The sequence below is a fragment of the Xenopus laevis genome, chromosome 5S (assembly GCF_017654675.1).
Source record: "Xenopus laevis strain J_2021 chromosome 5S, Xenopus_laevis_v10.1, whole genome shotgun sequence".
NCBI lineage: Eukaryota > Metazoa > Chordata > Amphibia > Anura > Pipidae > Xenopus > Xenopus laevis.
The window spans coordinates 82,022,371-82,040,300 of NC_054380.1; the positions used below are offsets into that span (position 1 = coordinate 82,022,371).

The 17,930-nt window shown below is 36.4% G+C and overlaps 1 protein-coding gene across 21 annotated transcripts in view; it reads left to right on the top strand.

The window, feature by feature from the left end:
* Nucleotides 1-17,930, top strand: part of LOC108718009 (dystonin) — a 243,134-nt gene that overhangs the window by 177,726 nt on the left and 47,478 nt on the right. For all 21 annotated transcript variants that reach the window (XM_018265528.2, XM_018265532.2, XM_018265535.2 and 18 more), the window contains 3 exons: nucleotides 454-653; nucleotides 3,502-3,997; nucleotides 5,098-6,566. In XM_018265528.2, coding sequence (XP_018121017.1) covers nucleotides 454-653; nucleotides 3,502-3,997; nucleotides 5,098-6,566 — 2,165 coding nt within the window. The remainder of the gene's footprint in view (nucleotides 1-453; nucleotides 654-3,501; nucleotides 3,998-5,097; nucleotides 6,567-17,930) is intronic.

The window sequence follows — 17,930 nt, forward strand, 5'->3', positions numbered from 1 at the left end:
TTACATATATGTACAGGGTATCTTTTTCCTAGCAGCAGATTTGTTGCTGTAGAATGTTTCCATTACAAATGAGGCAAAGACACGTAGTTCCTATGTAATCCATAGTGCAAGAGATGGCAACTCTTACTATAAACAGTTTACATTGCAACTGACAGACTATCCAGCTTTCTGGAAATGTGATAGTTCATTTTATCCTCTTTAGTTACAGAAACATTTTCTGTGTATGTATTTTTTTCTCCTCTGTCCATGTTGGAAAGCCAGTATATTCACAATAATGACATTCCTAGTGTGAAGAGGAATAGGTATTCTATACATCAAATGCAGAATTGATGGTGTTGATATTTCAGTAAACACATTTTTCTAGAAAGATATTATTTGCTAAATAAACTTGTGACTTGTTTAGAATATTTTTTTTTCTTTTAGAAATCAATGTAATTATGTTTTGCCCAATAGATTCTTTATGGCAAGGCATTAACAAGATGGCAGCTGAAAGACAGCAAACTTTAGAGGAATCTTCAAACGATCTGACCCAGTTCCAGACAGCAGAGGTGCAGCTGAATCAATGGCTTACTGAGAAAGAACTCATGGCCAGTGTACTTGGGCCACTCTCAATTGATCCAAATATGCTGAAAACTCAAAAACAGCAAGTTCAGGTGAGTACACTGTACACGTTCACTTCCTTTCTGTTTGAAAAGGATTCACTTTTTTTTTTTACATTGATTGATAAAGCTAACAGTCTGCCATGGTGTTAACATTATAATCAATGGCAATGTAAAAATAGGACAGCACATTTACTAAGAAGGGCTCAAGAACAAGGCAAGGGCAAATGCAAAGCAATAGAACAGCCCTTATGCTGTTTTCATAAGGGCTGTTGGGTAGTGATGGGTGAATCTGTCCCGTTTCGCTGAAAAATTAGTGAAAAAAAGTACTCAATTTGTGACAGACAATAGGTGGTAGCCTTCCTGCTTTTCACTTGCCAGGAAAAAATTTAGAATTACTTTACAAACAATATCTGTAATGCCCACTCTGATAGATAGGAGAGTTCTTCTATAACGTGCCATCTTTTAGCATTGTGCCTCGCTGGAACAATGTAATCAGACACAGCCATGGCAGACAATTTAAAATTCTCTGCATAATTATCTGAAATATGCCATAATTAATAGGTTGGCAGTATAATTCTATTGTTTGGTTTGACCCTTGTTGCAAACTCTGTGTATATATGACTAAATAAACTCTATAAATCAACTCATCATGGGGCTTAGCAAATTTGCTCCTGGGCAGTATCCCATACCAACCAATCAGTGATCAGCCTTTTTCAGTCAGCGTCAGGTTGAGCACTAAAAGCAATTATTCAATTAGTCGACAATGGTTACTGCTCAGGAGCAAATTTGCCCACTGTTTATAAATGAACCCCAACTTTGTTTAAATGCTTGTAGGTTAATTCACTGGATATTTTATTTGGCAATGATGACATCAGCTAATGCGTCCCCACAATTTTTACTTTACTCAAAATTAATTAAAGTTTATTTTTCATATCCAATACTATACAATACAACACAACCCTCCTTCTATTAGTCAGGCTTACTGTCAGAGAAGTTATTTGGGTTACTCTCAAAATTACTAGTGTCAAAAATAGTGTTTTAGTATTTCTCGTGACAACTCACATCTCTGTCCCTCTTTACTTTGCAACAACATTTTGGATCTCATAATCCATTCACAAGTAGGAATGATTATGTATCAGTTCTATTTAAATGAAATGTAGTCCTTGTATGCTACTTTTTCAGAGAAACTGCTGATTGTGAAGTTACTGCGAGGTGAAATGTGCATCAACTAATTTATTATTCGGGAATGGTAGAGGCATATGGTACATTTCTTGTCTTGCACTTACTTTGTCAAAGCTAACTCAGGAAAGCAATGTAAACAATGACGTTTCTTTGGTGTAGCTGTCTGAACCAGAATTAGCAAATGATTTCCAGTGAAATGCAAATACCATATTTTCATAATACTTTTTTCACATATAACTTTACAGAGAAATTCTTGGTTTTCATCAGATATTAATGGGTACAGAGACAATAATAGCTAATTCTGTGTTGCACATAGAATGTCAAAATTGGCCAGCAGTTTAACGGCAGATATATCCAGTTATTAAAAATAGCTATTAAAGCACAGGGAACACTATCGTCATGAAAATCTTTCATAAAAATCTTTTTTTACTATTATGACATACCATCTCTGTTTCCCAAAACACAGAATTCTATTTATTATTGTCGATTTACTGCAAAACAAACTATTAAAATGATATCTCAGTTATAAACCTGTCTTGGCTTATTATGGAAATATCTATTGCATTCCCATTAAAGGAATTGTTCAGTATAAAAATAAAAACTGGGTAAATAGGCTGTGCAAAATAAAAAATGTTTCTAATATAGTTAGTTAGCCAAAAATGTAATGTATAAAGGCTAGAGTGACTGGATATGTAACATAATAACCGGAACACTACTTTCTGCTTTGCCGCTCTTTTGGTTTTCACTGATTGGTTACCAGGCAGTAACCAATCATTAATTTAAGGGAGGGCCACATGGGTCATAAATGTTTGCTTTTGAATCTGAGCTGCATGCTAAGGATCAATTGCAAACTCAATGAACAGATATGTCCCATGTGGACCCCCTTCAAGTCACTGACTAACTCAGAGTTAGAGAGCTGAAAAGCAGGAAGCAGTGTTCTGTAGGGATGTAGCGAACCGCCGATAATGTGTTCGCGAACGCCGTTCGCGAACACCGGCAAAAAATGCGGACAGTTCGCGAACAGTTCGCGAACTTCGAACATCCGAAAATCGTTCGATTCGAACGATCGAAGGATTTTAATCGTTCGATCGAACGATTTTCGTTCGAATCGAACGATCGAAGCCATTCGATCGAATGATTTCATTCAATCCAATGGCTTCGATCGTTCGATTCGAACGAAAATCCTTCGATTTTAGCGATCGAATGGTCGAATGGTCGAACGATTTTGACGCGAACGCCTATTGGCGAACGTCGCGCGACGTTCGCGAACTTGCGGCGGACGCGAACAGCCGATGTTCGCGCGAACAAGTTCGCCGGCGAACAGTCCGCGACATCCCTAGTGTTCTGTTCTGTAAATTTTTGGCTAACTAACTATATTAGAAGCAATTTTTATTTTGCACAGCCTATTTATCTTATTTTCATTTTCACACTGAACTATTCCTTCAAACTACAGTAAGATTTGGTAAAGGTTTCTGCCCATTGTGGTTGAAGAAACAAGGATGGTAAGCATTGTGGTAGTATACCGAGATATTGGTTCACAGGAGCCCATTTCTAATGTGAGCCATCAAACCTGTTCTATACTTCAGTAAATAGGAATAAAGTCACCACAAGCATGTTTAAGAGTTGAACTGATAATCATTTTTATATTCTCAGTGCTTGTAGTGAGTAGAGGGTCATAATACAGATTAGTCTCCTAACAATCTCTCTTCTCTCTTAGTTCCTTCTGAAAGAATTTGATGCTCGAAAACAACAGTATGAACAGTTTAGCTCTGCTGGGCAGAGGATCCTTAACAGGCCCTGTGAGCTCCCTTCCAGTGATGAATTTGTGAAAGAACAGTTGGCATCTGTAGCATGTAAATGGGAAAATCTAACAGGACAACTGAGTGATAGATGTAATCGCATTGAACAGGCTATTGTCAAAAGCACACATTATCAGAACAATTTAAAGGGCCTTGCTGAGAAACTAAGTTCCATGAGTAAAACATTAAGCACCGATATGGTGGTTAGCTCCCATCCTGACACTGTCAAACAAAAGCTCCAAACAGCAAAGCAGCTTCAGGAAGACTTGTCTAAGGAAAAGAAGTACATAGAAGAGACCAAAGTCCTCTGCCAGGAACTTTCAGATCTGGTGGCAGAGGAGTACATGATAGCAGAATTAAATAGGCAAATGGATACTGTTGAAAAGCCGTTTATGGAGTTGGAAGAAAAAGCAGGTTGGTTATAGAAAAAATATATTATATCTGAAAAGCCTGATCTGATAGAATACTATAGATTTCTAACTGCTCCAAGAATGTGAAAAACCACATACTTATGCAAAACTAAATTATGAAATCATAAATCTCTCAGTAAAATGAGTGCTATTTTTGGAGACAGGCTTGCATGGAAGAGTGCTATTCACGTCTCTGTTGTAAAATACTTTTTTTTATAAACAAAGAAAAGGGTTTCCAAAAACATACAAATTATGAACTAAACTCTATTGGTTAAACATATATAGCATTCTTCACTCTTATTGTCATCAGTTATTTTAAACCAAGTCAAAAGGGAATGAGACAGCTAGATGTTTCATCGTTTCTTATTTACAGTAGATGAGGAAGCATCAAATTTATATGGCCATTTAAGTATTTATGCAGTGGTAAAAGATGTATATTTAACTGATTTCAAATTCGTCTGGCTGTCCTGATATGACTTATCTCTTTTTTATAATAAGCAGTTTCTCCCTACTGATGATATGAGTGAATGTAATATTTTATCCTGTGTTTAAACAAAAGCCACTGCACTAAAACCTCCACAAGCTTGCGTGGGTGAGTCTTGGAAGCATTGCTACATAAATGAATAGTCCTAAAGCAAAAGTCTTTTGTATATTGAGACAAATGTCAGGTCATGAAAAAGCTGCACATGTGGCTTATTTTAGACATTTCGCTACATAGCTAGCATATTCAAAATATCCATATTTGCTTTTGTAATCCAATCAAACATTTTGGATCCATGAATTGTTACAAAAGTATTAAATACAGATATTTGGCTGTGTATCAAAATAATTTAACACCACCCCCAGTAGAGTAAGCACCTCCAAACAGATGATTACAGTCTTACAAAATATTGCAATGGAAACACATATTAAACTCTTCTTACTGATTATTTCTTTCTGAAAAAAATCATAGTAAGAAAAAATGTTTTTCTAGCTTGTGTTATGCTCTGAAATTCCTGGAATCTCTTGGAATTAATGTTTTTTTTAATATTTTCTTTTTAATTTATAGTAATTATATTACCACATTCGTCCATTATTTAAATATGTTTTACTTTATTCATACAGGTTATCATGTTGATCAGCTGCAAATTGCCTTTGCCAGCTCCCAGAAGTTTCATCAGTTGTCTGAAGATCTTCAGTCTTGGATACAAACTAAAACAAAAGAGCAAAATGAAGCAGAACCAATTTCAGCCAAGCTTGAGATCTTAGAGATGTTAATTGCAGAGCAGACAGAAGTACAAAATACACTAAAGGGCCAGCTCAGCACCTATGAGAAAATGACTACGGAAGCTGAAAATCTTCTACAGAAAACAAAAGGGAATGAAAAAGCAAACTTACAGTCCCAACTTTCCATGCTCAAATGTAATTGGGAAGCCATTAACAAGCAGGTTTTGGAAAGGCAAAATAATTTGATTGACTGTCAACAGAAGGCTACTAAATACAGGGAGTTGGAAGACATTATTCAACCATGGATATTGGAATGTGAGCATAAATTGTCTGAATTTAAAGTTTCTGTAGATGTTGGTGCCATTGAGAGTTTAGTTGGGCAAGTAAAAGTTCTGCAAAAGAATGTTGATAAGCAGAGGGGAATGATGGAGACCTTAAACAGTGCAGCAGAGAGCCTACTAAACTGCTGTCAGACAGATGCAGAAGTCATCAGAGAGCAAAACAAAAACATGAACAGTCGGATTGAGGAACTTATTGACAATTTGCATATTAAGAGGGACACACTGGAGAAATTTGGGATTGGTCTCAAGGATTTCCAGGAATCTGTTACAGACACAGAAAAGCAGCTGGCTGTAGCCGAGGAACATTTAGACGCTCACAATTCCCTTGGTCCACAAGGGTATAGTAACAAACACCTTACAATAATGCAAGCTCAACAAAAAGTTCTTCAGATCCTAGAACCTCAAATAGACTTTGCCAGAAGTCTGGCACATCAACTTGCGGTAGATACCTCTGATGCAGAAGGTGTTACTGAACTACTTCTTCAAGCAGAGTCACTTCAGCAAAAACATCATACTATCCTTCAAGAAATAGAAGAAAAATGTTCCTTCTTAGAGACTAAACTGCAAGGAATTGGACATTTCCAAAACAACATTCGAGAGATGTTTTCTCAGTTCACTGAGTTAGATGATGAACTTGACAGTATGGCTCCAGTGGGAAGGGATCTTAATATACTGCAGGGTCAAAAACAGGACATAAGCAAATTTCTAAAGAAACTGAGGGATTTAATAACAACTAATGAAAATGCAAATAAGACCTGTAAGAAAATATTGGCAACTGAGTCATCACCCGATCTTATTGCCATTAGAAGAGATCTGGAAGCGTTAAATAAACAGTGTAACAAATTACTTGACAGAGCAAAATCCAGAAAAGAGGAAACTGAGAATACCATAACTCGAACTGAGGAGTTTTCTAGCACACTAAAACAATTTGTTGACCTACTTAAGGGCGTAGAGGAACATGAAGAGTCCCAAGGTGCTGTTGGCATGGAAACTGATGTCATTAACCACCAATTGAACATTTTTATGGTAAGAAATATAGTTTGCTTAATTATTTCATTTCATTATTGCAGTAACGTATGTGCTTTTATTGGTATTGGTATTGATATTGTGTATTGGTTCTTTAGGCTTATATTTTTTATTACCATTAACATGTAAGGAAGGAAGTATCTCACAGTATGGAGGAAATCGTGATTTTGTTTACAGAAAATGGAACAGCTGGTTACAATTGTCAATCCAGGAATTATAACTAAGATTTGTTAATTTTAATGTGCTGTTCCTGCAGTTGAACAGTGTGGTAAAATAATATAATATAGGAATTTTGCATTTTCCACTAGAAGCGAACATTGCATACTGGGTTTTGCAGTTCAACAACAACTGGAATACCATAGGTAGATAAATAGGTATTTAGCTTAAAGTAATTTATTCTCTGTAGCTATGCAGTCATTTTTAAGCAGATGCATATTTTTGTATAATAATAATATGCACTATTACTCGTGTTAATGTATGAATATGTTAGAAACAGCATCACTGAATACTTAAGTCAAAAGAGCCTCTTGTGAATCTATTTCTCGAGTTAATTAAGCTGCAGTATATTAATATTGTATAATAATTTTCTATATAATTTTAAATAATATGATGTTATATTCTTATAAATGGTGCTTTGTCATCAGTTATAATCTGAAACGCATGTATTATAGTAGGCAATGTACCCCTTTTTATAAAATAAGAGGATATTAGAAATTACTTCTGACTTCCATGACCAGGATAAAGGCCTTTGGGACTTATAATATCCTTATATTTACAATAGGGGTATCATTAACTAAATATACTATATACTCTGATGAGTATCTGCACTCAAAGGCTAAACAACCTTTTTGTGTGATTTGGGGTGCACTTTATATTTATTACAAGTTATAATTATATATACACGAATCTTCAAACTGGCACACCCTTAAAAACATTGTTGCCCTTTTATTTTTGTTACATTGTATAAAAGTCCTTTTTAAAAAAATATATAGAAAATATATACTGCCTTGAGGTTACTTTAGCACTGTATATTTGTCCTGCTCCAAAAAATCATCCAAGCATCAATTAAAGGCATTATTAGAATCTGCCATCACAATGTCACCCAGCAGGATATTCCACAACCTCATTGTCCTCATTGTGAAAAAACTATTTAAGCTGCTTCAAATTAAAGTTCAGTCTATCCCTCTGTAATGTTATCTAATGTTTTGTAAAGAGAGATGATGTCGCCTTATAAGCACCATTACTCTTGAGAAAACAATCCAAGGTTGATTTTATTGTGATCCATTCTGTGTATTCTGTTATGGTTGCTTACAGTGTCTGCACTCCGGCTGGGGGAAACCATAGTTTTACTTCAAGAAAACCCCTCTCATGAGTGCTACTATGTCCCCCTGCATTGGGTGGGAGCTCCCTCAGCATCATATGCTGTTCAGTTTTCCAGCTGTGACCCAATTTTCAGAAATAGAAGACAGAAATTATGTTGCTATGTTTAGGAAAGAAATCAGAAACCACAGCTACCTTTTCTTGTGTCTTTCCTAAACAGAACAACATCAGAACAGTTCTCATTCTTTTTTCTCTCTCAAATTTTGTCTACTGGATGACAAAACCTACCAACAGGTGACACTGCTGGTATTCAAAAAAAAAATAAAATAAAATAAAGCACTCTAAACTCTAAAGGGTAGAACTAGACTGGCATTTTGACATCCAATATCTTCCGTTCCGACACTACACGACTGTTGGATGAGAACGCTGCATCTTGCGTCTTCATCTGTCAGTCGTGTCATGTCGGATGCACGCTGCGACAATGTTCGACATTCCTATTACTTACCTTAGATTCGGCGCAACCTTCCTCGTGTCGGAACGGAAGGTATCAAATGCCCGTGTGGTTCTACCCTAATGGTTTACATTTCTTTTAAACTGTTCATACATAGTTGTGTTTTAGTATCATTGTCTCTGTTATGATTAACTTGACTTGATTATTTAGGATTTGTTTCAATTAAATAAACCTATTTGTTATATATTACAAATGATGTAAGTGATCTAATCCAGCCATGAAATGAAGCCTAATTGTTGAGAAATGCAAGCTGCTTGTTAGTTCTGCAGATGCAGTACTGTAGTTGTTGTATGGTATTAATCCTGGACACATGTACTATATTTAGGCTTACAAATAACTGCTTTTATATACACATAACATCTGAACAAGGGTGGGGACAAGGGGATATAAACATGTGCAATTCTGTCTACTTAAGAGATATATTTAATAGAGAAATTAAAAAATATGTTTTATCTTGTTTGAGAAGTATGTTTTGGGGAATGTTCCTTGCGCTCTTGATATTTATGCCATGAAGCAAAGCTTAATATTACACATGATAAGTAGCACAGAGTGGTCACTTTCCAATAATGTTTGCCCAGTTAAGGTATGAGAAAGCTGTCTGCTAATTCTAACAAGTGTTCTAGGTGAAAATGATAAATATTTTAGAATGGAGTTCATTGTTTAATTAAAAGTTATTTGAACTTCTTATAGAGTTTAATACCAGTAAATTGAGCAGTCATTGAGACTATTGTCAGACAACCACAAACTGAATCATGGATCCAGAGCATCCACACTAGTATCTTGCTTTCTAATATTCATTCTAGCCACAACATTCAGTGTGACACAGCATTCTTGAAAGATGTTTTTTTTTTCTTTTGCATCAACTCTTGTTTTGTTGTTTTCCGGATAAGGTTTTTTCTTTAATTTAAACCACCATAGCTAAAATATTTAGAGATTTTAAGGAGTGTTTCTTCACCAGTATGAATTTATGAGGTTTAGTAACAAGTAGCTATTACAGACAGAGAGAGAGAGAGAGACTAAAACATTTTAAAAATGTGAGCTTTTGGATAATAGGTTTCTGGAAAAGATATCACATTTCACATAAGCAACTATTCATATTAACAGCTTTAGAGTGCACAAAAATTATTAGAATAATAGTCATAGTACTTTGCTCCCCGCACATCAGTTTAGGGGCTCGCAAATAGAACATGGGTTTAGGTTATTGCTTCATAGAGATTGGAAATTCAGAGGAAGCATACTAATATGTGTTGGGTGCCAGTGTTCTTAAAAATAATAAAAAAATGGGAATTGTGCAGTGGAAATTCTCATTTTACCATTCTTGAGAGTCCCTGGACTGGAAATACCACCATAGCTCTACTTATAACCCCACTACCAATCCTAAATGCAGCCTTTTACAGCCCCAATTTACAGTAGGACCCATACAGGACAGCTAGTCCTTGTTAGATCCACTTACTGAATTCCCAAATCCAAGATTCTTTCCACCAGTAACTAATCTCTACCTGATTGTCTCCAGCACAACCATGTTGCAGGCAGGTAACTGAACAGTGCCTCATGAGTGAAAACACAAGGAAAGCTGATTGTGTAAGGCAGAGGTGCCCAACTGGAACTGCAGTCTCTCAAGGGCAAATTGTGGCCAGGGCCACATGGACCCTTCTCATATAACTAAATGCTGCCCAATTAATATCTTGGCAGATATCCATTGAATAGGTTTAAAAATCCAGTCCCTGTAAGGACCACATTGGCTTCTTGATGTGATTCTCACCCTTATGGCCTGCATTTACCGTCATTGTGATACGATCATTTGGCTTAACCCAATAACAACCACCCCAAAGTGAGCATACGGGGTAAGATCCATTCCAGCTATGGTAAAGATTCTGGCCAGACAGGGATTAAGGCTAATGGACCAATAGAACATTTTGGCTTTGCCTGTGCTCAGGTGAAAAACAGACAATCAGTCCCCTCCTAACTATCTGTCACCTCTCTTATCTGCTATAAACTAATTAGAATGGCAATACTACAGTTTGTTACATATGTTACCTCAGATGGGAAATATTATCTTTATTTCTATGCATTGTTTTTTCTTAATTGCACAATTTGCTTGCATTGATATCTCCAGTTTGTTTTCTTTTTACTTTAATCCTGGCTGAACATTTGTTGAGCTGTTTATTATCCTCTGGAGACACATATCTCTGACAGGCTACTTATAGGGAAAGCAAGCAGCCACTCTAAGGCTTTTTTCTGAATTTGAGACGTGTAGGTCACAAAACATAAGGGGTTGAGCTTAGAGGTCAGTCACCTACCCATAGAATAATAGCTGGGATCACGAATTGGATAGTAGCAGATGTTGCTTAAAGAACAAGGAGGGCGTTTCTCCAGCTCACTGTTGGGAGGTTGTCTGTCAGTTTAGAGAAAGCCTGGGAGAACAGAGAAGCTTATCACAGACACTGGAATTGTACAACACGCAAGCTGGTTGTTCCTTGGCTTTTTTCCTCTACTTTCAAGTACTTTGAGGCAGAGGCTGACACTGTGAATTTATTTTATTTAAAGCAGCTGGTGAAACTTTATGCTTGAACTGATGGAAAATACTTTGCACTGTGCCTTAGCAAAGTAATCTACGTAATTCTTTTTTTTTTGGTTTGCTGATACAAAAAACATTTAAAGAAGACTTCACCATGTACCATGTCTCATTCATCTTTATTACAAAGCTATTCCATGTCATTTACTGAGCGTTTTCTGGGAATTACATATAAAATACCGGACCCAAAGGTCTGTTATATGAAAAAACAAGCTGCCATTTGGATCGAGAGCATCTTTTACTGCTGCCAACAAGAGCTAAAAAGTGCTATTTATAATAGATGATCCTGGATGAAAGTTTTGTTTTGTTCCCCAGGAGAAGTGCGTCATGGCTCTGGATTCATACTTTGCATGTGCTTTCTTATACCTCACACTACGTTTATTGGTTGAGGAGATTGTATTTTACAAGCTGTTTAAATGGATTCCAGTTAATGAATTACCTGAAAAGGATTGTCGTTTGTCCTATTTTTCCTTTGGATGGACTGAAATTGTGGATTTATAACACACCTTTTGAACTGCAAACCCAGAATCCCATGGATAGCTGTTGACCAAGGGGATAATAGGCTATTTATTGCATAATAAGGTATTTCTATCACACATTTTTTGCTTGTTTGTTCTGCAGACCTGCAGAAATATTTGTTTCCTTTAATCCTGAAACCTGATTGGTTTAACTCTATAAAAATACATGGATTATGTATATAATGTGATTCTCTACTTCATGTATTGCTTATCATAGCCCTTTAAAAACATGGGAAAGCCACTGAGCAGGCCTGACTGTTTACGCCAGAACCCAACATGTGTTGGAAAGGCAGAAGATGAAGACTTTAATATTGAGGACTGTTATGTCCCTCAAAGGTCAATTTATGACACAGTCAGGTTAAATGAACAGATTGATTCTGGTTCTAAAGGTAGCCTGTCATCGAGGCATTTCACTGATTGCACCTTACCCTATAGCCATAGAACACTGGATAGTAGCACTTTGTGTAGCAATGGTGCCCTGGCCTCTTGTAGTGAAATTAGAAGCCGTGAAATTGACCTAAACAAACTGGATGAAAAAATTATTTTTGATGTACCCAAGTTAAATAGGGACATTATACGTCCTGGGGGACAGTACAGAAACAGAACTAAAACAGAGAAAAGGCAACACAGGAGGTCATGGAGAATGTTTGTGCCAACAAACTTGGCAGACTACGTTTCTAGAAGTGATACCTCATGCATGGAAAGCCCACTGTCGGACACATCCAGATCTGGAAAGTATCGACAGGAAAGAAATTCATTAACATCAGAAGAGGATTCGGGACTGTGCAGTCCTCAGGTTGATGGAGAGGAAAAGCAGGATTCAACAATGGTACATCAGAATCATGAGAGCAGCAACTTGGTGGATCAGCTATTTTCAGGGATTTCAAATCAACACATTCCATTCCATTTATATACTAAGGCACATGGGGACTTTGAGTACAATGTGGCTTCAGGCAGTACAACAGATTCTAAAAGTCCTGGCTTCCACAGCGCCCCAAATTCAGAAATGGATTTGGACAGTGAATATTCAGTTGCTTGTGTAGAGAATGTACAGCAAAGCATTGCTTTTTCTGAGGAAGTAGAGAATCCAGAAGTCTATGACAGCATCAAGTTTATAAGAAACTGTACATCTAATAGTAGCTCTTCTGATATGGATTTACAGAGGCTTGACCCAGATCATTGCCACATGGTTCGTGCTGAATCGATGAGTTTACTGGGTTCAGCATCAGATCTAAAATCTGGGTACTCTGTGCTGCTTCCAAAAACCATTCCAGGGAGGCAAATCAGAGGATGGATGCCAGAATTAAAGTGGCAGCTTCCTCCAGTCTGCATATCTGCAAAGGTAATTAGTGACCTAATGATTGTGGTGCTTAGGAGATATCCTTTATCAGTACTTGGTTTACACAGGTACATTCTTTTATAACATCTGTTTCAGTGAATACAGGTACGTATGGTATTTTTAGAACATCTGCCTGCCATGATATATGTGCTAAATAACTGACAACTTTCCTAAACCTGTATAGTGGGATTGTTAGGACAGTTCTGTTCAGCAGCTTTTATCTGTCTTCAGATGACAGACAATCCAAACACTAAGCTTTCCCTATAGCCTTGCAAGCCTAGTTCTGTTAAACAGATGTCCTGACTTTTTCCATATTCATAGAAAGGCAGCCTAGAATAGAATGGAGAAAGGTTGTTTGGTCACTCTTTAAATGACTATTTCTCTGATAACATTCATTGCTTCCAGCTGGTGTGAACAAAGGTTGTTGCCATATGGCATTACTTATGCCTTATTGTTTGTTGTTTATTATTGGAGGTTAAATGACACTAGTGTCACATATTGCATGTATGCAAATGTGATATATTTCTATAGGATACTTTGTATATTATTTTATACATTTTTTATATCTTTCATAGAGAATGACATGGATTCATTAATTTTAATGAGAACATCTACAGCTTGTTGAACTGCTCTGCAGTGTTTGAGAAAACCTGGAGATTTTTATGAACAAACTGAAGGGCACCCAAAGGCATAGACTGAATTAGAGGACCAGAAATGTCAGAGTTTATAAATATCAATAATTCTAATGAATCAAGTCAAGTGGCCTAGCTTGCAGGCTCATGTTTTGGGTTTGTGTCATATCTATTCCCAATATATTCCCAATATACCCAATCATTTAATGGGTTGATGCTTTGATATACAAAGTGACCAGCTCCAGTACTCCACAACTCTTTTTACGATCTGCTTTGTGTGTGGATATATAAAGTAATAAGGAGTATGTATTATATAATCACAATAAATAAAGCTATAATGACCCAAAACATGTGTGTTTTTTAACAAGATGAAATTTTACGCAGGCCTGGTCATCATGTGGCTGATTTTTGGGCAGCCCGTTGGGGGGCCCTATACACTGGCCAATAAGCCGTTAACTTTTTCTGTCAGCAGCTTTTATTGGCCACCTTTAGAAGTAAAAACTAAGTCTGATTGATTGCAAATATAAAATGTACAACCAGGGCCACCTAATAATCATATGGCAGGCAGCTGCAATCTAGCATCTAGTATTTTGTTTTATTTGTTAAAAGTACTGAGTCTTAACAGAGGATCAGATTGTATTATAACTGTCTAAAACAATTTTATTCACCCTGAGACCCAGCTGTGTAATGATTGGATTTGTGCCAGGCTATATACTTATGTTGAATAGTTGAAGGGCACCGTCTCTTAAGATCAGATGATGCCTGTTTATTTTGTTAAGAACTGTTTCAATTACCTGTCAGTTCTTTGGTTTAAACTAGTGACAGGCTTTTTACATTAATAAGGATATCACCATGAAACAAATGTGACAAAAAACTTATCTCCTTTATAGACACCATCAACAGCCAATGCATCAGACCACAAATAGCACCCTCTCTGCACTGCCAGGGATACAGCTGAGCATGATAATATAATAAAGCTATCAGTAAAAAGAGTTCTAGTATGGGAGTCATTTGTGCTGTTCTCTACTACTAACTCTTTCTGTCAAAAGACTCAGGTTTTTCATAGCCTGCGGGAGTGTTTGACTTTAGAGTCCAACAACCTATGGTGTGTATGATATGCCTTACACATATTTTGCAAGTCCCAGTGTACCTTTCTTTCCAAAAAGCAAGTAGATGTATAGCATATGATGTCTTAGAAGCAGGCTGTAAATTGTTCCTAATATGATTTTCTCTGTTTCCGTAACAAGTTGCATTGTTCATACAGAGGAAACCAGCATTACACTAGCCACTTCCATTTTTTATCATTAGCAGGTTACTGTTTATCCTAAAATACCTGAGTTGTAAAAGCAGAGTGTATAGAAAAGTAGTGTTTTTTGTTGAATGGCTACAGGATCTTAGCTTTCAGCACATACTGAATAATAATAAATACACGTTTTACTGTACTTTGTGTAATTCAAACATTTATATAGAACGATTCCTGGCTTCACTTTGTGCAACTAGACAGACTCAACACCACAAAGTCTTCCCATGATGTTTGGGATCATCGCTTTCTACAGCTTACACACACACCGATGTGACCCAGGTCCTGTGACGGGAAAATACTCCAGACCATTAGCACCGCTACCCATGTTTGTTGGCAGGAAACTGCTTTTGTGAAATGCTATATTTGGTTTTTCAACAAATTTAACAGGGTCATCAAAAAAGTTTTCTGTTTATGATTTTTTTTCCAGAGATAGTCTTGAGATACATCCTGGTGCTGTTTAGCAAAATATAGTTCAAGCTTTTTCATGTCCCTTTTAATTAAACAGTGGTTCCTGTTTTAGCATTTTACGTATGTTTGAGTCATGGACCCTAACTTGAGCTGAGGCAAGAGGGGACTGCAGTTGCCTGTATATGTTTCAGGGGTTCTTTTTAAGTGAATTTTATACCTTGCTAGGGGTGAGATTGTTACATGATAGCTACATGGATTGATTAATTCCAGACTTTTTATGCCTATGACTCTCACCATGGTTTGCTTCAGATTTACAACCTTAGGAATGGCCCAGTGACCCTGTCTAAACTTTATATACTTTGTCAACTATTCTCAAGAGGAATTTCGGGTGGCAAATATATTTTTTATCAACTTGCCTTTCTGGTATGGGTCTAAAGTATTTAAAATTAAAGTACAGCTTTGTCCCTGTTTAGGACTGATTATATGAAAACAGATGATTAAATTGCCAACCTTATTAGGTTCATTAAAATGAAGTGCAGTTAGTTTTTAACACATATAATAAGAAAAGTTATAGATTTGGAATGGCATCATGGGTTAAAATAAGTAGTATTTTAATGGTAACTGTGTAGGTTCTAATGCCCTCTGTAGGAAGTAGTTGGCTAGCAACAGAGGACAAAATCATTCTAAACCCTGAATCAGATAAGGAGGATCAGCAGTAACAAAATCTCTATATTCAAATTCTTTATGTTATCCATGGAAAGTTTATCCACATAGAGTTTTAGGGAGTAAAATGACGCAACAATTGAAAAAGCTTATGGGTGACCTACCTTTTCTGGTTTTTTTTATTCATCATGTCTGCAAACACAGGGAAAAATATAAAGGAATGTGAGATAAAATGCATGTTCTTCTGGCAGTGAGAGTGTCTGTTTCTTATTCCAGTGCAATTAGCAGTTTTATATGCACTTTTGGCTTCTCAGCTGTGTTGTGAAATGTACCTGTTTGATGTTAGAATTATGTTCTGTGTTCACTCTTGATTTTGGAAGCTGCCAGAAAGCTGGTAGGAAATGCAGAATGAAGTTGGAATATCCTTGCACGGTTTGAATTAGTATATGACATGACAATTATTTTGTTCCTTGAAAAAAATACGAGAGGCAGGCTGTATGTTTTTTTTGCTGTGTTTCCTCCTTTTGGGTTTCTCTTCTTATTTTACAAAGGTTCCTTTTGTATTTTACATACACAGTATGTGAAATAATTTTATTTAAGAAAGACCTGTTTTCATCATTAATAGTTTAAACATTTAAATAAAACAGAGGGGTTACTATCTTTTCTGGAAAAAAATATTGGCCTTTCTATATATTTATCTACACACACACACACACACACACACACACACACACACACACACACACACACACTTGAACGCCAGGTCAGAGTGTTTATATTACTTTCATATATAGGAGATAGAAAAACAGGGAATATTTCCCAGCAGACTATATTAAAGTATAGATTTTATAAGGGATTTGTAATTTAAATGGAACACTTCTGGCTGTTGCTGATGCATGACCATTTGCTAATTTGTCACATTCTTTTATTTATAAATTCTAGTGATCTTGATAGCACAACAAGTTGCGGCACGTTGCTCCTAAGTGTTGAAAAGTATGTGTTTATAGCAGCTCTTCTTTAAAGATATCTTTCGTGGTGAGATCTGGTGGAAAGAAAACAATGAAACCCTTTTTGTTTTACACTCATAAAATGGCTTGGCATATGCATTTAATTAATTCTATTTAGCTCAAATAACTGTCAGGAGTATCACTAACGTATGTGTTTAGGATTTAGTTTGTGTGAGGTTGGGGATGAATCTACTTATTCAACCTGACGTTTCTCAAGACACCCTGCCTTCCTTTAACCCTGCACATGAGCTGGTAAATATAAATACAATAATGAACCCCCTGATGTAAAATATGTGCGTTTCAGAAGTCACAGAGTAGTTCCATGATGATATAAATTCACTAGTTTGCAAGCTAGGTGCAGCCTCATACTTCACTTCCGAACGCCCCAGACATACGGTAAGTGCTTAAACGCTGGGAGACAATTTTTAGAACATAGATATTATTGTTGCCTAACCTTTATTTGGTCTGTTAAATGTTTTCTAAATGTTAAATAGTTGAAAGATGGCCACTTTTTTGCTACTCTTCATGACTCTAAGTAATTTCACATCTTCTCAAGTGTGCAGTTATTTGCAATCTGTCTTTATTTTTTTTTAAAGGTACAGTATTTGGCTTTTTTCTGTGTACTATTCACTTTTAAGACAGCATCTGCTAAAATGTACCTTATTTGGTTTGCCTTTGGCTTTCTCTTGTATGTATTAAACCAGTCAAAGCATGGCATGTAAACTCTGTCGTCCAAAATTAAACAAGCTTCTAATCTACAAGTTTTTATAATACCATCAGTTCAATAGAAACTCCACCATAGCTTGTTTTGACAGTGTGTTTGCTCCAGAATCAGTGGTGTGTGTGGGGGTGTAAGTGTGAATATTATTTTAATGGTTTTTGACATATTAGCAGTTTAGAATGCTATTACCAGGCTTGTGGCTCAACAGCTGTCAGAAACCCTAATCCTAAAAATGCATAGACATTCTTAAACTACTATTAAGTCAGAAACTGTTTAAACTGCAAAAGTGCTCACAGGACCACTCAGAGTAAGTTTACATCAATAATTATTTTTTTAATCCCCATTAAACAGAAAATGTTACTGATTT